The 20,430-nt window shown below is 36.5% G+C and overlaps 1 protein-coding gene across 3 annotated transcripts in view; it reads right to left on the bottom strand.

Moving 5' to 3' along the window:
* Window positions 1–20,430, bottom strand: part of SEMA3A (semaphorin 3A) — a 460,613-nt gene that overhangs the window by 115,647 nt on the left and 324,536 nt on the right. For all 3 annotated transcript variants that reach the window (XM_084786809.1, XM_084786811.1, XM_084786810.1), the window contains one exon: window positions 15,862–15,981. In XM_084786809.1, coding sequence (XP_084642935.1) covers window positions 15,862–15,981 — 120 coding nt within the window. The remainder of the gene's footprint in view (window positions 1–15,861; window positions 15,982–20,430) is intronic.

The raw sequence follows: 20,430 nt of genomic DNA, 5'->3' as shown, positions 1-20,430 counted from the left end.
GAGCGCTGGGCAGTGTTAGACTGGGCATGCACACTGGTGCCAACGTTCCCTGGAGGTAAAATGATGAAGCCTACAAACCAATGTTGTTGCTGAGTCACAGTGGATTCTCATGAGCCAGCCAGGCTTACAGAAAGTCCTTGTTGCTGAGTCACAGTGGATTCTAAAGAGCCAGTCAGGCTTACAGAAAGTTCTTCATCTTGAACAAAGACTCTCTCTCTCTTTTCTTTTTCTTTTTTTTAAAACTTTTTTGGTTTTTGGCAATGTCTTCAGGTTTTTCTATGTGAGTACCCAGGAATGAAACAGTCATTAGTAACTACTGAGTGAAAGACATAAACCCAGAAGCCATTTTATTAATATTGTTATTTCTTCAGTTAGCTAATCATATTAGAATTTTCAGAGGCTCTGTTGAAAACCTAAAGAAGCGATGAACAAATAAAATCTCATTATATTAAATGGCCATGTTTCTCAATAAATAGAGAGGCAGGTTCCATTTGAATATAAACTTGTATGAACTGCTAGATTTTTAGAATGCAGTTGGACAGTCTTCCCCTTTCTCATGGCAGTGGATTAATGTCTTACATATGTCAAATACACACTGTTCATACACAGGCGAAAATAAAAGGCACTTAAAGGGAGTTGAGGGAAAGTTGCTTCCTCCGGATTGAAATGCCTGATTGTTGGGCAGTCTGTGTCATCTTGTGCCAATTGAAATTCTAATGGGGGAAGATGAAAGGCAACTTCTACCAAAATAAAATTTGTCTTCTTTCTCAGAAGGCTTTAATTCCAAACTCAAACAGCAGAGCCCACTTTCCTTGTAATGGTACCTCCAGTTACGATCTTCTGAATGTCGGTGTGTATACTTTACTCCCTCCCTTTGTCTTTCTGCTTTGTCCTGTGACCATAAGCCTCTACCTCCCTTTGTTTAACAACAACAACAACAACAACAACAACAACAACAACAACAACAAAAAGATGCTCTAGCTCACTTTAGCTTAGTTCTACTATGTGTTAGTATTTAATTTATTTTTAGGAAAAAAAAACTAGTTTATTTTAGACATTTTTCCTTCAGTTGTGAAACTAATACCCAGGAAATAAATGTCAAGTAAAAAAAAGTGGAAAATAAAGTTTACTATTAATGACTTTAAGTTAATATGCTTTTAACTCTAAGAAAGGTAATTTGCTGTCCATATTGACATAGATGTAGAATATTCTATTTTTCTTAACTCTGTATTGAAGTCCCATGTGAGGAAAAGTAGCGGCAACAATGCAGCGAAGACAATGGTAGGAATAAGGTGCAGACTTTAACTTGAACATGGCGCATTTTCTTTGGTGACTGAGTGAGAAGATCCAGGAATCTTTGTGTCATGTCTATTTTCAAGTATTGATCCCTACAGAGGTCTAATCAACTTGAACCTAGAACTCAAAATAAACCTAATACATATTCCGTATGTGATAAAGTCTATTTCCAGTAAAATAAATTTTAATAGATTAATTAATTGATGGGATAATGAATTAATTAACTTTACATCCCGGTTGCAGCTTGGGCCCCCTCCTTCCAGTCTCTTCCTCCCATCCTCCCACTCTCCTTTCTCATCACAGCTGGGAGGCCTCCCGTTGATATCAACCTGCCTCAGCATAACAATTTGCTGTAGGACTAGTCCTATTGCAGCCTACTCAGTTTATATAGAACTCCATTTTGAGGTACATTTCTCCCTTCCTCCTTCCCTCCTTTTCTTCTTTCCCCCTATCTCTTTGTTCTTTTCTTTAGCTGGGGATTGATAGGTTCTCCATCTACCCTAGTATTTTTTTCCTGACTTACTGTCTGAAGACTCTAACAACAGAATACATGTACATCTGTGTAAATGCTATGGAAAAATACATTTGAATATCAGTGTATACCGTGTATGGAGACTGTTTGCATATGAGTTATATTGCAACTATATTACGCAACAAGAAAACTTCATATAAAGGTTTAGGATCATTATTTATTAATCAGTGTAAATTATTTTAACCTACAAGTAATGATTTATGTCAAATATACACAGATTTATCCTCAGTATAAAGAGCCTAACTTTTTTTTTCTGATGTAGGCTACCTTGTTGTCTCTGACTTAAAGATGACTTGCAACACATGGCTTTTTTTCACAAAATAACCTCAAGTATATTCACCTTGATATATGAAGATATGATACTCAGGTGATCAGATAAATTATGGGGGAATGAATCCAAGCTACAAAAATGTACCCCACTTCATACCTATTCTCTATCTGTTGTTACAGACCTCATCTGTATCTGCTGCTTGTCTTTGCATTCATTTAGCTATTAGATGGTGTTTAAAGTAATAGACGAACCAAGATCACACAGATGGGATTGACCCATAAGAACAGATACATGAGAGATCTGTTCAGGTAAGAGAAATAAACTCCAAAAGCCTAAAAGGAGCCCGGCTGGGAAAAACAATGAATTGAAAGAAGAGGAACACTAAGATGCAAGAGGTAAGGGAGTCTGCCACAAAGAATGTTGAAGTAGGCAGGACCTGAACCAACAGGCACACTTTACCTTAGTTTTAAGTTCAAAGAAAAAAGACTATTCTGTAGCAAGATGACAGGTGCCCTTCTGCTCTTTGTAAAACACTGATCTGGCTTTGCCACAGAAACAACTGGATAGAAAAATTGGTGGAGTTGAAAGAGTGGAAGAGGCAAGATGGGATTAAAGACAATTATTTCATCAAGCGAAACCATATGCCTTGGTGACCTTTCAACCTCTGCTCTGATGTACAGCAGGCAAGTCCAGAGAGTCTGTTACATGTAGGCACAATCTTACTGGCCAGGGTGTTTCTTCTGACATTTCTCAAATACTGCCACACTACATCTATGTTTTTCTTTCTGTATTTGTAATTTTATACTATATATTAATATAGTTTCAGTTGTTTTTCTACTTTCTTAATATTTTAAATAATAAAGGGCCATTTCCGTTTTGAAGCTGAAATGTCTGTAATTTTTACTGTTTTAATAGAGCAGTTATGAATGTAATATTGGTCTTGACCTCGTGAGAAAATGTCATATATAGCACCATATGCCATTCATAAGACATGGCTGCTATATTATGTACATAATCCTAGGAAGTACCTATGTACATGGAAGTGTGATCGGCACTTCTTATCAACTTCGAAAACCACAATTTACAATAATACTTCACAGTGAAAAAAACCCCACAAACCAGAAAGTTTCTCTAAGTTTTAATAGTACAGGAACTATCTTTAGAGTATGTATAGAAATCTCAGGAAGACATTGAGTTCCTATTACTCTTTTCCATATAAACATTCATTTTCCTCCATTATATTTTCCCAAGATACTTTATCTATTATTGATATAAGTACATGAAAGGTTTCTATGAATTTCCACACATTTGAAATTTTGTAAAGATTCACAGTGACATATGGTCCCATTAAAGGTATTTGTGGAAAACTAGTACAGGCTTGTGAGTGCTTAGAGGTAAATCAAGCTGCATTTATTTTAGTGCCATTGTCTTGAATCAGAGTGTATCTCCTTGGACCTTGGCGGACTGTGACGACAGTGATTCTGCATTTTATCTTTCTTTACTTTTCTCATGCTCTGTGTCAACACTCAGCCAGTCTCCACCTGTTCATTAAACCTTGATTCGAACAGATGCGGCTTTCCCCCCTCTTTTATGTTACCCAGGGAAGATCAAAGCACGCAGGCATTCCTCTTCATTGTATGCGGAGGTGTGTGGGTGCTATCCTGCAGGGTGCCTGCATCCCTGCTGTTTCTCGAATGTGCTCAATAACTTTCTTTGATAATGTTTGATCTGTTGACGGCTTTCAGTAACAGAAATCAACTGGAATCCACTGACTTTCATGAGAATAAAATCGAACGATGTTGAAATATCTAAGTTGTAGCTTTTCTGGAGAGAAGATAATTCATTTTTATTAGCAAGTATTCTTCTTGTTCAATAAATAATTATACATTTTTCCTGAAATCACCCAACATGGTTCATAATCAGACAGTAGCTGCTCAAAGAAATGAAGGTAAAATATAAATTCATTTTAATAATAATTATTGATGTTTCAGGCAGAAATTGAATTTATTTTTATTTTGAAAGATAACATCGTATGTACAATCTGATTCTAATCAAAATTTGCGACTTTCATTTCTTTGACATGGTAGCCTTGAAGGCAGAACAATAGATGCACTGTAAAGAAAGGATGGTGAGTTAGCTGTGGAGAGAGCCGAGCTTCATACTCAGCTTTAGTGTGGAGGGGCCACAGATTAGAGTGAGATATTCAAACAACATAAGTTTAAAATGTCCGTTTTAAGACTTTTTTTTTTCTTTTTTTAGTATTTTCAGTTTTGCATGCGTGTCTGTGTGCATGCGTGTGGATGTGAGTGCGGTTGCCCATGGAAGCCCGAGGCATCATGCCATGTTAGCTGCTCAAAGTGATGTTGGGCTGTGAATCCTGATGCCCTGGGAGAGCAGCACATGATTTAGCCCTGAGTCATCTCTCAGCCATTACAGTTCTCTACATTTAATTTAACAATTTTAACACTGTTGTGGATTGAACTCAGGGCCTGGTGCATGCTGGGCAAGCATTCTAACATCACTAGTCATTAAGTTTTTTTTTTTTTTTAATATTTAAAAGTAAAGAATAAAAGGGCTGTATAATAACTATTTTACAAATGTATTTTGAGCAAGTCTGGAAGTTGCCATGATTTATCAGCAAATGCATCCTTTAAGAAAGGAAAGAGCGGGCATTTTTAGATTTTACAGAAATTGGGAGTTTATATCATTTCCCCACTCACTTGATAGCGTAATTTTGTCTGGATCAAACTAATCTTTTGGCAATATAGTTGAAAATACTTTTAATATTTGCCTTAAGAGACTGGTAAATCTGACAAGATAAATAGAAAGAGAAAAGATCAAAAGGATGGAATCTGGCTGTGTATGTGGCATAAAAATTTTTTTATTTCTCCAAAAATGTACCTAACAACAGTAGGATGTTAGTTTGTTTCTGATGTACTTCATGGACAAGGCTCTTCAGGCTTAGTTTGCCAAATGTTAGAAATGGCAGCATGTTGCTTATCACTCACAAAATCTGTACACAGTCTACTGTCAGATGGTATTATATGTAAGTGAAAACATTATCTTTATAAATATATATGTATATATGTGTATATATATATACACATACACATATGATACTGCACAAATTCAGCATGGAATCAGAGATAAGTTTCCATATGACTGTTGGTGAAAATGTGATGTGGTGACAGGAGGTACCTGGGACTTCTATCAGCCTGACATTGTCCAGGAAATAGGGATTCTTTATTTCAGGGCTGACATTTGTCACCCAGATTTAGGCCAGCCAAGGGCAAATAAATGTGGGCCACTAAATATCCATCCTTTCCAGGTTAATCAATTTAAATATGAGGTAAGACAGCTACTCAATGCCAACAAAATGTAAATCAAAAGAAAAAAATTACTGGGATAAAAGCACTTAAAAGGAGCTTGAACCCTGGCACACATACAAAACTGCATTTGCAGTACTAGAAAGAACAGACTCCCAGCCTCTGCAAAGCTGGTAGATAATCTCAAGGCAGCAGCTAGCTGTGAGAGAAGCTAGTCTCGTGACTCATACCCAGTAGTGGACTTTCTTAGGTGTGTATGCCTGGTGCCCAGTAGACAAGTATTTTTGTAACAAGAGACAAAAACTAAGGCCTAAAACAGTGAAGAGACCAATTTCATGTCATTTTAGTGGAAGCAAAAGTCACACAATGAATCAGTGGCAGACCTGTGAATTGATTTTCAGATCCCATTAGACTCCTTTTCAAGTGGCTCAGCAATTCCTGAGATTGCTTTCAGTGACCAAGGATGCACAATTGAATTAGAAAGGGCAGATTGAAAAATAAAAATAAAATTAAGATGGAAAGTAGCTGGTCTATGTGACTTGATTTCTGACTATTTGGAATGATACTAGTTTCTACCTATAATGTCCAATTATCAATGTGGGTTTACGTAGTAGGACTCTTGTATTGCAAGGCATCCTAAATCATAAAAGTATCATAGCAAATTATGCAAATATAAGACTACTTGGGTTAAAGTTGAAAGCCTATGCCGTTCATTTTATGAGGCAATGATTAAAGAGTTATCTTTCATATAAACAGATTTTTCTCTAAGTACATTAATCCTAGTTGGAAAATTTTAAGGATTCCTAGTTAGAAAATTGAATTGTAATACAATGTGGATCCTTTTTAAGCATTATAATATTTTATCATAATTATTGACATCAGAAACTAGATAAGGCCAATTTGGAGCTTGACGACAGGATGATGAGCCTGGCTATCTGCTGTGATTTAGTATTTGAATGTATTTGAATGCTATGTAGAATTCAGTATAATCTATTTCTTATACTCCTACATTTAAAAATACATTATGGTGTCTTTTCAAATATAAACTGGTAATAAGATTTTTCTTTGAAATCTGTAGATTTTCATTGTCAAAATATTAGAAAGCAACTCTTTATGGTGAATTTATTGAAACCGTTGGAAACCTCACCAATGTTTATGTCTTAAGTACTCAGTTTGAAATAGACTTTCATTAATGTTAAAGATCTGATGTTTCTCTCTCTGGTAGGAACAGATGTCATCCACTGGGTCACAATCATAGTCACAGTGGAGTGTGTCTGTAGGGAAATACGAAGAGTGCCATTTGTTTATCTGCCTAGTACTCTAGGTTGCCAATAAAGATAATGAGTACCACCCGATGAAGCTGTTTCTGTTGGTACCATTATACTTGTTTTATAAAAACAACACTCCCTACTGATTACACCTTTATAATCTATTAAGGGACTCTGTGAAGTTGTAACTGCCATGGAATTTTACCAAGTTGACAAGAACTGTCAACTTTGCAGCACTAAGCACCTAATGATGTTTTCAAGAATGTTCTGATAATGTATTTGGTGGCTTACAAACTTAAAATGCAATGTTTTGAAATCACTCAAACTTGAATATTAGTAAACACATGGCATAGCATTCTACCAATGGCATATAGGGCTGATGCCATCAGAAAGGCCATATGTTGCAATAGTGAGGGGAAAAATTCTTTACTGTGTGATGATGGGTAACATTTTTTTTATTCTTTAGCACATATTTATTAAGTATTTACGCATAACTGGTCCTATTCTAGGTTTTTAAAATATATTTTATTGATTTATTCATATTACATCTCAATTTTGAGTCCTTTCTGAGCCTCCGTTTCCTCAAAGGGAAAATTAAGAAATGTTTACATTTAAGGGTTGTGAAAACCAAACGTTTTAATGTTGATAAAAAGTCATTTACTATGTCAGGTCTAGTAGAGTCTGATACTAAATAAGTAAATCAATTTCCTTAGTCATTCTGACAGAGAGAAACTGGTTAGATTACCTAGAATCTTATGAACAGCATTCCTTAGATGTTTCAAATGCACAAATATAAAACAAAGATTATAGGTATCATGACAATAATTTTTATTGAAAAAAATCACTAATTTATAGTGATATGTATTAAATATACTTGTCTGATAAGTTTTTGTTCGTTTAGGAAACTTTTTAAATAGAATGAATACTTTTGCATTGTGTTTACAATATGCACTATATAACACACCTCTCTCTGGATTTCCAAATGTGCCTTGCTAATGTTTTGTAATTGCCAAGGTTAGGAATTCCCAATACATTTGCAGGTAATAAATGTTATAGAATAATGTGCATGGTCTTTGCTCATATATACTAGAGTAGAAATTGAGTATATAGGAACTACAAAGAAGGTTTGCTTAACTATCACAAGAAAATTTAAAGCCCATCCACCAACTAGAAAGAATAACCTGTTGTCATCTCAGTTATATTTCACCAGTTTATGAAAGCTGAAGAATGTTCGGATTTCTTGTTTTCCTTTGAGAATCTCAAAGTTTGCCCAGTGTCTTCTACCTGACCTTGGTTTAGGTCTTCTTCAGTCGGTAACAGACCTTTGCCATCATCTCAAAATGGGTGTGTGGCTTACTCACTTTCTTCCCTAATTTATGTCCCAGACCTATATTTCTGTGTGAATGATGGCAGTAACATCACTCTCTCGGTAAGATCCCAGAAAACCCTCAATTAGTTTTCCTCAACTCAACCTTTAATGTAATTTCCAGCTTCTGTACTTGAAATGTACCATGCATCCTGTGCTGGTCTTCCTCTCCCTGCAGACTTTGTCTGCCTCTGTCCTTCGAGCCATTGCTCACTCTGCATACACGACCTCCCTATTCGCATGACATTCAGTTTTCAGACCCCAGTTTGAAGGTTCCAGGCCTTGCTTGCTTCAACTGCTACGTTATTTACACTTGTCACCTGGTACAAACTAGATATACATGGAGTATTTTTGAAATATAAATATAGGAAAATTAAATTTGACCCTGTATCATAAAACAGACTCATATTTTTCAGTTCTTTGTCCTCCTGTATCCTGCAAGCCGTTTTTTCATGATGAAGGTTTTGAAGACGGATGTAAACCATTGCCTAGCATGCTTGATTTCAGAAACATTACAAAATAATCCAGTATTTTAGCTTTCTCATTGTTAAAATAAAATTAAAAGAGTGTCAACCTCATCAAATTTGTGGTGACTGGGCGTGTGATTGAGACAGACAGTGCCAGAATGCATCAATTGCTTAATAAATCTTAGTTTGGAGGAATATAGTTATGATGTTTGATGTTTTCAGCCATATTGAAGTTAGATTTTATGTGTATGTGAGTTATGTATATTTGTCATCTTCACCATCAGCCCTAGTCTCTCAGGTAGAAGATATTCTCCACGTTTTTCTTGAAGTCGTCTTAACGCTATCGAACTATTTGCCTAGATACAAAGTGCATCCCTTCTTATTCAACCAATGAGTGCAGTTTCTGATAGAAAGAGATCCAGCCTCAATTCCTTTCTAATATTTTCTCAATTCTGAGAAATGGAGGCTCCATGCCAGGGGTCTGCTCTGCTTATCATGCTGGTCATGGTCAACTCTAAACTCTTCTCATCGTCACATGCAGCTCTCCTCCCAAGTCTCGGCTGTTCCGTTCTCCCTGATTCTCCTGTGTCCAACTGCTAACATGGGCCCAACAGCACACTGTGTGAGTGTGGTGGTTTGAGTAGGAATGGCCCCTATTGGCTTATCTATTTGAATGTTTGATCACCATGAATGGTCCTACTTGGGAAGGATCAGGAAGCAGGCTTGGACTTGTTGGAAGGAGTGTGTCACTGGGGTGGACTGTGAGGTTTCTAAAGCACAAGCAAGGTCCAGGTATTCCTTCTTCCAGCTACCTGCAGACCTGGGTATAGAACTCTCAGCTACTACCACAGTACCATGTCTGTCTGTGTGCTGACTTGCTCCCTACCATGGTGATAAGAGACCAAACATCTAAAACTATAAGCAAGCCCCAAGTAGATGATTTATTTTATAAGACTTGATGTGGTCATACTGTCTCTTAAAAGCAATAAAACACTGGCTAAGACAAGTCAGCCTTTGCTTTTCATTAGCCTAAGAAAATTGAGAGTATTCTTGGCACTTATAATATCAAAGACTTCATCGAGAAGAAGATACCAATATTTAAACTCTTTATGATTATGAGGTAGTATTTTCCTTAGTAAGTAGTTAGGCATAGCATCATTTTGTCAATTTTGACTTAAGAAAACTTTAATTTTACTCACACCTTTTTTCTGGTAACAGATGAATCACTTGAACTAAAACTTCATTTAAATATTCTGCAAGTTATAAAATGAATGCCAATATATCAGCCACTAATTTTTAGAATAAACCTTGTGAAATACTGTGAAAATGAACATTTTAATTTGATGAATAAATAATAGTGAACAAAAGAATGTTAACATCAAAGCTATGAACTCTTTTCTTTTTTAAATTAATCAATTTGTTTATACATATACATTTATATTATTACATATATGTACAATAAACAACATACAGCATGGAGAATGATGAAACAATCAGGAATTATATGTGTTATATTATAATACAAGGTTTACTTTAGAATAACTAAATAATATAAGTTAATTGTTAGTTGGTCAAATCATGCTTATGGCAACTACTAGTCTATTTTTATCACAAGAACATATATCCTAGGGGCTGGAGATATGGCTCAGCAGTTAAGAGTACTGACTGCGCTTCCAGAGGTCCTGAGTTCAATTCTCAGCAACCACATGATGGCAAACAATTATCTATAATGTGATCTGATGCCCTCTTCTGGTCTTCAGGGGTATGAGCAGGCAAAGCAATGTAGACATAGTAAATAACAAAATAAATCGTTAAAAAATTTTAAAAGAATATATATATCCTAGATTTAACAGATAGATATGTTTCTATAGTTATATAAGGTAAAAGTAGTTAGATAAGGTTTTCAAAAACCTCAGAGACCTACAGAATATGGCATTTAAAGCAGTTATTATTTTAAAACTATGAATTTTTAAAACAAGTATTCAGGTCAAATCATGTGATTTGAAGCATTTACAATTATTACATGTACAATGTTAACTTATATTCTTTTTTTTTTACCAGCTTTGAATGTTTTTCTAGTTTTGTGTCATCAGAATTCATGTTATTCTATTTTCTAGCTCCCTGGTCCATGATCCTATCAATTTTGAGAAATTGTCTTATTGGTAGTATTGAAATAGTTTTTGGAGAAACACATGGTTGTATTAAGTTCTTGCAGAATATGAGAACTGTAAAGTTTTTCAAGTACAAATAACAGATGATTTTTATTTTTGATTTTAGATAAAGCAGAAATATTGATTATTAAATAATACTACATAAAAGTCAATTTCTTAACATGATCCAATTATTTAAATGCTGAAGAAGAAAAATAAACACCATAAAGGACTTAACGCTAATACAATATAGCTCAGGTTAGCAGTGAGAAGGGAGGAAAAGTCACCTCTAGTAAAGACAATGAACAGCTGGGAAGAAACTGAAAAACAATTTTGACATTCTCACCAGGGTTTGCTTATTCAAAGCAAAATCCAGACTCCAATGTGTAGTTTAAGGGATATGGGAAGGTGATGCAAAAACTCAACCCTAGTTTATTCATATGTTTGTTAGGAATAAATCAGTGCTTCTCTAGAGCAAACATAACAATAAACAAGAAAGATAACTGAACCAGAAAGGACTAGCCATCAAGTTATTCTCAGAGCACTGCCTGCAATTTAAATAACATCAATGCTGCAGACATCACATAAAACAAATTCCTCTTCATAGGAAAAGGGGAAAGACAGACAAACAATTTTATTTCCTGCAGAGATACACTGGCTGTCATTGCAAAAGTGACCTGAGAGATAGCTATTAAGCCTCATTGCTTTTCTTAATGACTGCTTGCTTCTACCATAAATTGAGACCATGACATTATGAAAGTATTTATAGAGTTAATACTATCCAGCACACATCTGGGTCCATCTTTCTTTAGGAATGCTGCCAGTACGTAGAAGAGACCCATTTGGAATTTGAGACTATGTCCAGAGACTTCTTCGGAAACCTATACTCTTCCTAAATTTATGTATATATGTATTTATTAACAGATGTAAATTTTAAGGAGAAATACCATATACTATAAGCCATTTGGGACTAGCTGGACTCTAAACGATGACTCACAATTTTTACTTGAATGGCGGAGATACAGGAACTACAACTCCAGGCTCATCTGTGCCGTAGTCTAAATCACTCCCTCCACGAACTCTGCAGGAGTTTTATGACAGACGTACACATGTGTAGGAGGCATGTGACCTTGTTGGCAGTTATCTGCTATGTCAAGGGCTATTGGCAGATGCCCAAGAATTGATTGACACATATCTTACAGAACTGGAGTTAATGAATATATCTACCAATTCCCAAATGTACCACAGGAAACAGAAAATCTGTTTAATACAGCAATCAATGGCATACTGTGTGTGGTCAAAAGGCATCCACTAGATAGAAAAATTTTGGAAGACAATATATATATATACTAGAAAAAGAAAAATCTATTTTTATAACTACAAGGCTAAACTTGATGGTATTTTGGAAATTGTTTTATCACTAGGAATAGCAAGTGATAATTTTCTCATATAAGAATCAAAACTATTGAATGATGAGTGGGCCTTACTTTTTTTTTTTTTCAAAAGTAGTGCTTTAACTTGTGTGTCATTCTATCTTAAAGATTTTCTGCCTGTATGCACTTTTTTAATGTTGAAATGTCTTTAAGTTTGGGAACTAAGTATAAGGCAACAGTTGCTTTAAGGGAAGTAGCTTGTAAAGCAGAAGTTGAATGTGGCAGCGTTGCTGACAGTCTTCACAGATGCTAAAAGCAAAGATATTTCATAAATGTAATAGTTGTCTAAAAGACTGAAAAAATTATAATAAAATTATGTTTTATTGTTTTTTGTAGTATAGGAAAGCTACTAGGAAAATACATGTGTAATTTCTAGGCTAAAATCTATGAGTAAAAAGCTCTACAACTAAGAAAAAGAGGCTATGAATTTGAAAGAGAGCAGGGGGTTTGGATGGGGGACATGAGCTTGGAGACAGGAAGGGGAAGGGACCGAAAGGGTAATTATATTCTAATCTTATAAAGCCTAAATGCTGTTTTTAAGATGACTTTTTAAAGTTGGAATTTTCAAACCCTGTGATTGTGTGAATCTTAACCCAGCATCCTCAGCCTCCCTCCTGGTGCCTCTTCCATTTTCCTCTTCCAGGCTTTCCATTAGTGTCACTCTTTTCCAACAGTATAAAGTGCACATTGTCTCTTTTTCTCAACTTCATAAACAGCAAAATTGGTTAAAGCCAAGGGTAGCATTTTAAGTAATAGTATAGATCAATTTAAAGCAGATTGTCTCAGAAGGCAGCTTAAGCATCGAAAATTAAATTTGATGTAGTCTAGACAAGCTCTCCTGATAATATCTTTTCCAGAATTTCCTAGATTGCCTGTCTAGACTGCTCTGAGTTCCCCAGGTAATTGCATAATCATCTTCTCTCTGACCTCCTACTCTGGAATGGTACTTCATAATTTATAGTTTTCATGCAAATCAAAATCACTGGGCTTCTTAAGGTGGACCTGTCTCAAAATTCTGAATTTCTTGGGAGAAAAAACTTGTGCCTCAACATGTCCTCTCAAAGGAGCTCACATGGGAAGCGAGGATTATTTATTATTTCAGTGGAGGGGAGCCTAAGCAAATGGCCTGTAGCCCTCAACTCCCCTAACAGCCCACCCAAAGAGCAGCGATGCATAGTTAACTTGAAAGATAATACTTTATTAACAAAAAGAAGCAGCAATTATAGAAGGGGTAGGGATGTTTTTTATAGGAAAAATGATAAAAATGCAGACGTGATGTATAGAATTTTAACATAAGGAGACACCAAAGTATTGAAATTCTCAGATTTTGATGGTGGGGGATTTAAGATAAGTACAGAAACTGCCAGTAAGGGAAGGCTTGTGGCATTATTTATTATTGCTGATGATAAGTAAATATTTTGCAGGTGAAAAGTAAAGAAAAGGTAAGGTGGCAATGACAAGAAACAGCCAAGGCTTTCAATCTGAGACACATTTCTCTTTTTTGCACATTAGCTGTTCATTTGCAGCAAGGACAACCTATCAGATCTCAAAAATCTTCATTCCAATTATCTACATTAGAAACATATATGCTAGTTATACATGGAGCAGTTAATGCTGAATAAAGGGTGTTGAAACCCTGAACTCTGAGGCTATAAGAAAAATACACTTTAACCATGAGATTAAGTGGTTTGTTTTTCTTTTTTGTTGTTTTGTTTTGTTTTGGTTTTTTGCTTGCCATCTCATTTTTTTAAAGTACAATTTATTAAGTTTACATCCAGATTGCTATCCCCTCACTTGTATCTTTCTGTTCCCCACCTCCCTTAATCTTTTGGCCTATTCTCCTCCTCTAGGCCTCTGACAGAAGGGGACCTCCTCCCCTACCATATGATGACAGTCTATCAGGTCTCATCTGGATAGCCTGCTTCCTCTTCCTCTGTGCTCAGATGGACCTCCCTACAAAGCAGAAATGATCAAATCAGGGGCACCAGAGTTTATGTCAGAGGCTCATGTCAGTTCATATGGTGTGCTCTCACCACACCCATGTAAGATGAGCTGTCCACTGGCTGGATCTGAACAGGGCGTCTAGAAGTTTTGAGTGTGTCCAGCACTAAATGTTAGGAAGGTGGAAGGTAATTTCAGGTAATGAGTTAGCGTTACTCTCATTTAACATGTGTGGATGCCTATCCAAGGATGGTTTTCTTTTGTTTTACATACTATGAACAGAGACTATAAGATGCTCAGTAATTTTTCTAGGGTGTCCCAGCTGGTGATCTGTAGAGTGAGATGTGAAGCCTATTGTGGTACCACAAGCCATGTTCTTTTTTTCTTCTTCTCTGTGGTAGGAGGTTCCTGAAAGTGCTGCTGCATCCTTGTTTGCTGCCCATCAGGAATACAGGTAAAAAATGTGCAACACAATGGGACAAACTTTTAGGGTCCCTTATTGACATAAGCAGTTTAACATTGGGATGGTAGCATGGGGACAGTTATTTAATCAGAAGTGACTAAACATACTATGTGTATTTTCTCCAGGATCATGTGTATAAACTAATTCTTAATTTCCTTAACATGAAACTGAAAAGTTAAAGAGGAAAACGGAAAATCACATTATGATGAAACATCCTGTCTATATCGATAAGTACTCATATGTACTTGTGAGGAAGAGGAGGAGGAACCCAAGGGTGGGTGGGCACAGGGCTACAATTTACCTATATGGGTGAGGCCTCCGGGGTCACCAGGGAAGCCACAGCAGAAACTACAAAGTAGAGCTGGTTTAAGTATTGGAAACACACAGCCTGCAATGCGTCGTCTTACATAAAGGAGAAGAAAAAGCCTGAAATGTTTGCTTTCTTGTCTTTGTAATCAATACAACACATTCCAATCTCACAGGACACCTTAAGAAAATGCAGCAGGAGTCTACAGCTTAAGATATAAGGGGCTGACATGTAAATTCGGTCTTATCTTTAGGATTCCAGAAATAATCTGTGAACAAATTCTTTATTTGTTGAGCATTTCTAAATTCCAATTTGGAAGAAAATTCTGTCACAGATCACTTTCTCACTGCACAAACACTGTTGTTCTGAAGAGATATTGCCAGAAATGACAACAGTATTTATAATCGCGGCAGCTAAGACACCCAAGTCAACACACTGCTTTCGATATTAGCAAGGTCTCCTTATTTTTAATTCTGATTTAAATGTACTTAACTATAATTCTTCCACTGATTTTTCTCCACACATCTTTCATTAGAAGAAAATGGATATTTTTCTCTTCTATGCCAATGCAATAGTCAAAAATATAAAAGCGAAACCTAACAAAGCAAGAACTCAAATGTGAGAGCCCATCTTTGAACTGAATATCCTTCTTAATCTTGAGTCAGGAAACAATGACAACAAAAAGCAAAACAAAAACAACAACAATAACAACAAAAAAGGAGGAGGCCAAGGAAACTATGGAGGGAAAAAGCGTTCAACAAATGATGAAGGAGAAAGGAGTACACATCCACCTTTCCTGTATGTGTCTCACATACCAAGAGGATGACTCTAAAATCCAGACAAATGCTTTCTTCCCTGGTCTTGTGCCACAGTTCTTGTGCAGTGCTGTTCTCCTCATTTTTCTATTCACAGAGTAAACTTAATAATATAATGTAGGTCCCCATGAAAAGTGAACAAGAAGCAAAATGAGCTGACGAGATGAGCAATGAAACGTGCACAGGAAGGAAGCAGGAACAAAAAGCATTTTTATGTCAGCTTTACCTCAGGATGATGCCCAACTTCAATATAGGTGCAAATTGGGTGAAAAGCCCCAGTTCCACAGGCGTATAAGTGAGTCTGATTATAAGCCTTAAGGACCTTGATGAAATTAGCACATTCTTTCTGTAAAACAAAAGGCAAACCAGTTAGCTCTAGCAGTCAGCCTGACAGGAGGATCCTGGGTTTGGGGCGTGCAGAGACAGATCATATATGCTCCCCTTTCTCATTTTTAGGGCTCCTTTATGATTTTGTTATTTTGTTCACAGCATTACATATACTAAAATATCTTTAAACTTTGAGGAAATAAATATCATATACCATGCTAGTTTTGTATCCATTTGGCACAAGCTATAGTTATCTGAGAAGAGGGAAGCTTAATTAAGAACATATTTCCATAAGATTGGCATGTAAGCTAGTCTATAGGGCATTTTTCTAATTAGTGATTCATGAGGGAGGGCCCAGCCCATTTTGGGTGGTGCCATCCCTGGGCAGAAGGTCCTGGGTTCTAAAGAAAGCAGGCTGAGCAAGCCATGGTAAGCAGCACCCCACTATGACCTTCTCATTATATCCTTCCTCCAGGTTCCTGCCTTGAGTTCCTTCAACAATGAACAGTGAGGTGGAAGTGAAAACCAAATAACCTTTTTCTTTTCCAAGTTGCTTTGGCCATTGTGTGTCATCTCCACAACAGTAACACTGGCTAAGATGTATACCCTTCCAAAATCTTTCACTGAAACTATTTCTAAAACATTCTCACCTAATGGCAGAAATGTTTGGGTTCCACTAGTCATCGTGCCTTTTCCCACAGTGCAGACAACAACCAACTCCCCAAATACTTAAATGAGAAGATAATCGGGAAATTCTTCTTATAAGGGTGACTTTTGAGTTTACATTTAGAAAATGGAAACACAAAAGAGACTATGAAAGCAATCACCATTACTACTATACTGACTTCTTTCTAATGAGGAAGCATTTATATTCGACCTAATAAAAATATAATGAGTTTTTCTAGCTTGCTTATAGTTTCTTGTTTTTTTTTCAGTTGAATATTTGAAAGTAAGACCTAGAACTGGAACAATAAATGCAGATAAGCTTCCAAAGCAGACTACTATATAAATGAGGTTGGCTCTCAAAATGGAGAACCAAGTTGATTCATATGTTTCTAAGTGTGTTATGGCCTCAAAGCCTTCTATGTGACCTATGGCTTCTCAGGTGTGAACTCCAAATGCATCTGGACTCATGCAGTCAGTTGGAGTTTATAACTAGAGTGTTATAATATACTGAGTACATTTCCACATGACGTTTGCATCTAGTACTTGCAGCTGATGACTTGGTCTGAACTCCATTGGCCCATAAAATAAGGACCAGGCAACTTCAGCAGAATAATTGACATTTAAATTCAAGAAAGTGCCTGCTATTCATTCTATCTGGTAGTATTAGGGTGAAACCCGATGTTACTCTTTAAATAGATTTCTCTAAAGAACTAGACTTCTCTAAAAAAGAATATAAGTTTCAGATGTGAGTCTTCAAACTTTCTTAACAATAATGTGGAATTTGGGGGAAAGTAAGAACTACAATAAAAACACAATTTCTTTGACTGTTTTTTGAAATAGATCCAGAATGTTTTGGGTTTTGTTTATTTGGTTCTTGGACAATTATGCTCTGAAATCAACTGATTCAGAAACCTCTTCTGTTCTGAGGAAAGATTTCCTAGCTTGAAGGGTCTATGTATCCCCTTCATTACTCACTTTGAGCAGGTTAGTTCCTATTCAAAAAATCATTGCTCTGAAGCCAAAAAAACATTCTTGAAGCACAGGCTTCGCTCTGGATCAACCCCCCCCCCACCCCACTACAGGACACAACATGAATGCCAATGCAGAGGAAGGAGTTTGGGGAAAGAACACATCTGATAAAGTCATTTACAAATGAAGCATTCATGGGTTTCCACACAGGGTATTTTTGTACTTTTCAAAAAAAAATCAGTCATTTTCAAAGGAGAAATTTTTAGATTTTTTTTTTTTTGCTTTGAAACATGTAGGTGGCTCCATAGTCTGCTTTTACAGCCATCACTCATTGTGGGCTCAATATTATCATAATCAAGATGATAAATAATAAGTTCTGATACCATATGTCAAAATCAAGTTATTGGCTGTGCATGCATGTGTAAGCAAATGGGTAGTCCTGTAAGCAATAGTGGCAGACCCAGATGGATGCCTTGCTCACTTTAGAAAAGAACAGGACTTCAGTTGATCTGCAGTAGGCATGCTTGTAAAGACTCAAATGCCATTTTTCATACAAACCTAACTTCCCTACTTCCCTTCACAGCTATTACCTTTGAGCAATTTAAAATATGCTCTGACTCTCTGTGGTACAAAAATAAAACATAATTGTGAGTACGAATACTTGTAAACACAAAGGAAGGGTCATATTACCTTTGCCACTGCTATGAATTTTAATACCAAAAGCTTTTGTGAGTTCCTTGTTTCTTAAAGATTAGATAACCAATTTGCAATTTACCAGCAACTAAGTCTGTCTTTCTAAAGAAACTAGCAGGTTATAATTAACACAAGAAAAACTCCCTAAGCTCTTGAAACCCACAAAATTGGACTACACTGAATATCAAATTCTCAATTTGTTCTCTATTAACTGTTAAATGGGAAACCACTACACTATGACAACCATTCTTCTACAAAGCTGCTGGAACAAAATCAATCATGGGACTTTAGCTGAGAAACCTGGCAAAGGGTCTGGCTGAGTGTGCTGATAACAAGTGAGTCTATCTGAGTTACAGAAAATGGAGTCCCACCCTATTGGCCCAAGGCCTAGAATGGTCTCCTTAATTTCCCCACTGAACTCTCTCAGTTGGCAGCACGTTACACTGTTTGCCATGCCCTGGGGCTACCTTAGTATTATTTTCAAAGTAAAGGTTGATGCAAATAGAATGAGGAGCAATTTCTTGGGATTAGAGGGTAGAAAGATGCTTGTAGGAAAACAAAGGAATGGAAGGAAATACTTTCAAAATTGGTTTGAAAATAGCCAAAGGAAGAACCCTCATCAGAAATGGAGGAGGAAAATAGAAAGAACTGAACAGAGGAAAATCTAAACTTAAAAGACATGTTAGAAAGGATCTATTCTTAAGAGAATATCTACATAAAAGTGTATCAATCCAGTCATTCATTCACCTCCCTTTTCTAGTTTGTGGCTGCCAAGCTTAGGAGAGGGTTCCAAACAGGATATTCATTTCGTTCTGAGGATGCCTGGATGTTCCACTAAACTAGAAGGAAGCGTGGCAGCAAAAGGAAACACACTTCACACATTGCTGCTCTGGGGAGACAGAGGAGGAGTGTTTCTGACCTTTCCTTGAACCATGACGTTTCTTAAAACTCAGAATGTAATGTACTTTTTGGCATTAAACTACTTCATTGCTTTGCTCCACACTGGCGGATTTACAGCGCAATAAAGACAGTGCAGTCAGCTCAAAATGAATTCATTTTTCAAACCTTGATCCTTTTTGAAAGTCAAGTTGATATACCAGATGAATTTGGTAACAAGTTGATGTCCTGAGAGTCATTCAATCACGGGGTCCTTTGGATCAACAGCACCTCACAATCATTAGTTTAGAATTAAGAGTAGGTTATAATTTAATAAGAACCCAAGCCCACACCTGAGGAACCTTGATAAATCATTCTCTATGACAAGCTGAATTTGAGTTTTAGGGGTCCCTAACTTTTTAGGATCACATGAATAGGAGAATTATGCATACAAATATTACCCCAAAGAATAAATGTAAAGCAAATATCTATCCTTGAAACAGACATAGGAGCTGAAAGCAGAATGAATCAAAAACAAACATAACAGATACAGATACGTAGCAATGAGTAGACTGCTGCAGACTTCTCCTGGACCGTTACAAAAATAAAGCCAGTCCATCTGTCAAAACAACTGCTCCATGCATGAAAATTAGAACAGAATCGAGGTGTTTTTAACTAACTTCCGTTCATTAAGTTTTATACAAAAGAATATAATTTACCTACAGTTCCAATTACCTCCTTCCCTGTTCTTAAATTATGGATGAAATAGTGAACACTTAATCTAAATAAGGAAGCAGCTAAAAAGAGGGGGGGGCAGACTGTGAACATGAACAATCGCTATTCAAATATATTCAGTTCATGATTAAATCAAGCAAACATGTGCTGGTTCAAATATAAATCAGCCCCAAATGAATGGGGACAGAGCAGCATTGCCTTAGGTCAATGACAATTCATTCTAGAGGATCAATCAATAGTCCCTGTGTCATCAGCCATTTATGTGGAATTATTTTACTGTATAACCTAGCAGCTGGGAAAGCAAAGGAATCCCTGTCTATCAGGATGGGTGGATACACTCTGCAGGAAAATCCATTAATAAGCTTAATTCCTGAAGTTAATCCATTGACTCTGTTTTCACTGGTCCATTTATTTGGCAAGCTGGCTGCATACTCCAAGGTTCATGCCAAAGCAGTAATCCGTGAGATTGTTCCTGTCACTCACTTTATCTTTCCTGCTATTTAAGTTGCCCCATACTTATCTGGCAGCA

The sequence above is a fragment of the Acomys minous genome, assembly GCF_964271855.1.
Source record: "Acomys minous genome assembly, chromosome: 6".
NCBI lineage: Eukaryota > Metazoa > Chordata > Mammalia > Rodentia > Muridae > Acomys > Acomys minous.
The sequence above is the reverse complement of the archived record's forward strand: the minus strand, read 5'-3'. Positions and strand labels throughout refer to the sequence as shown.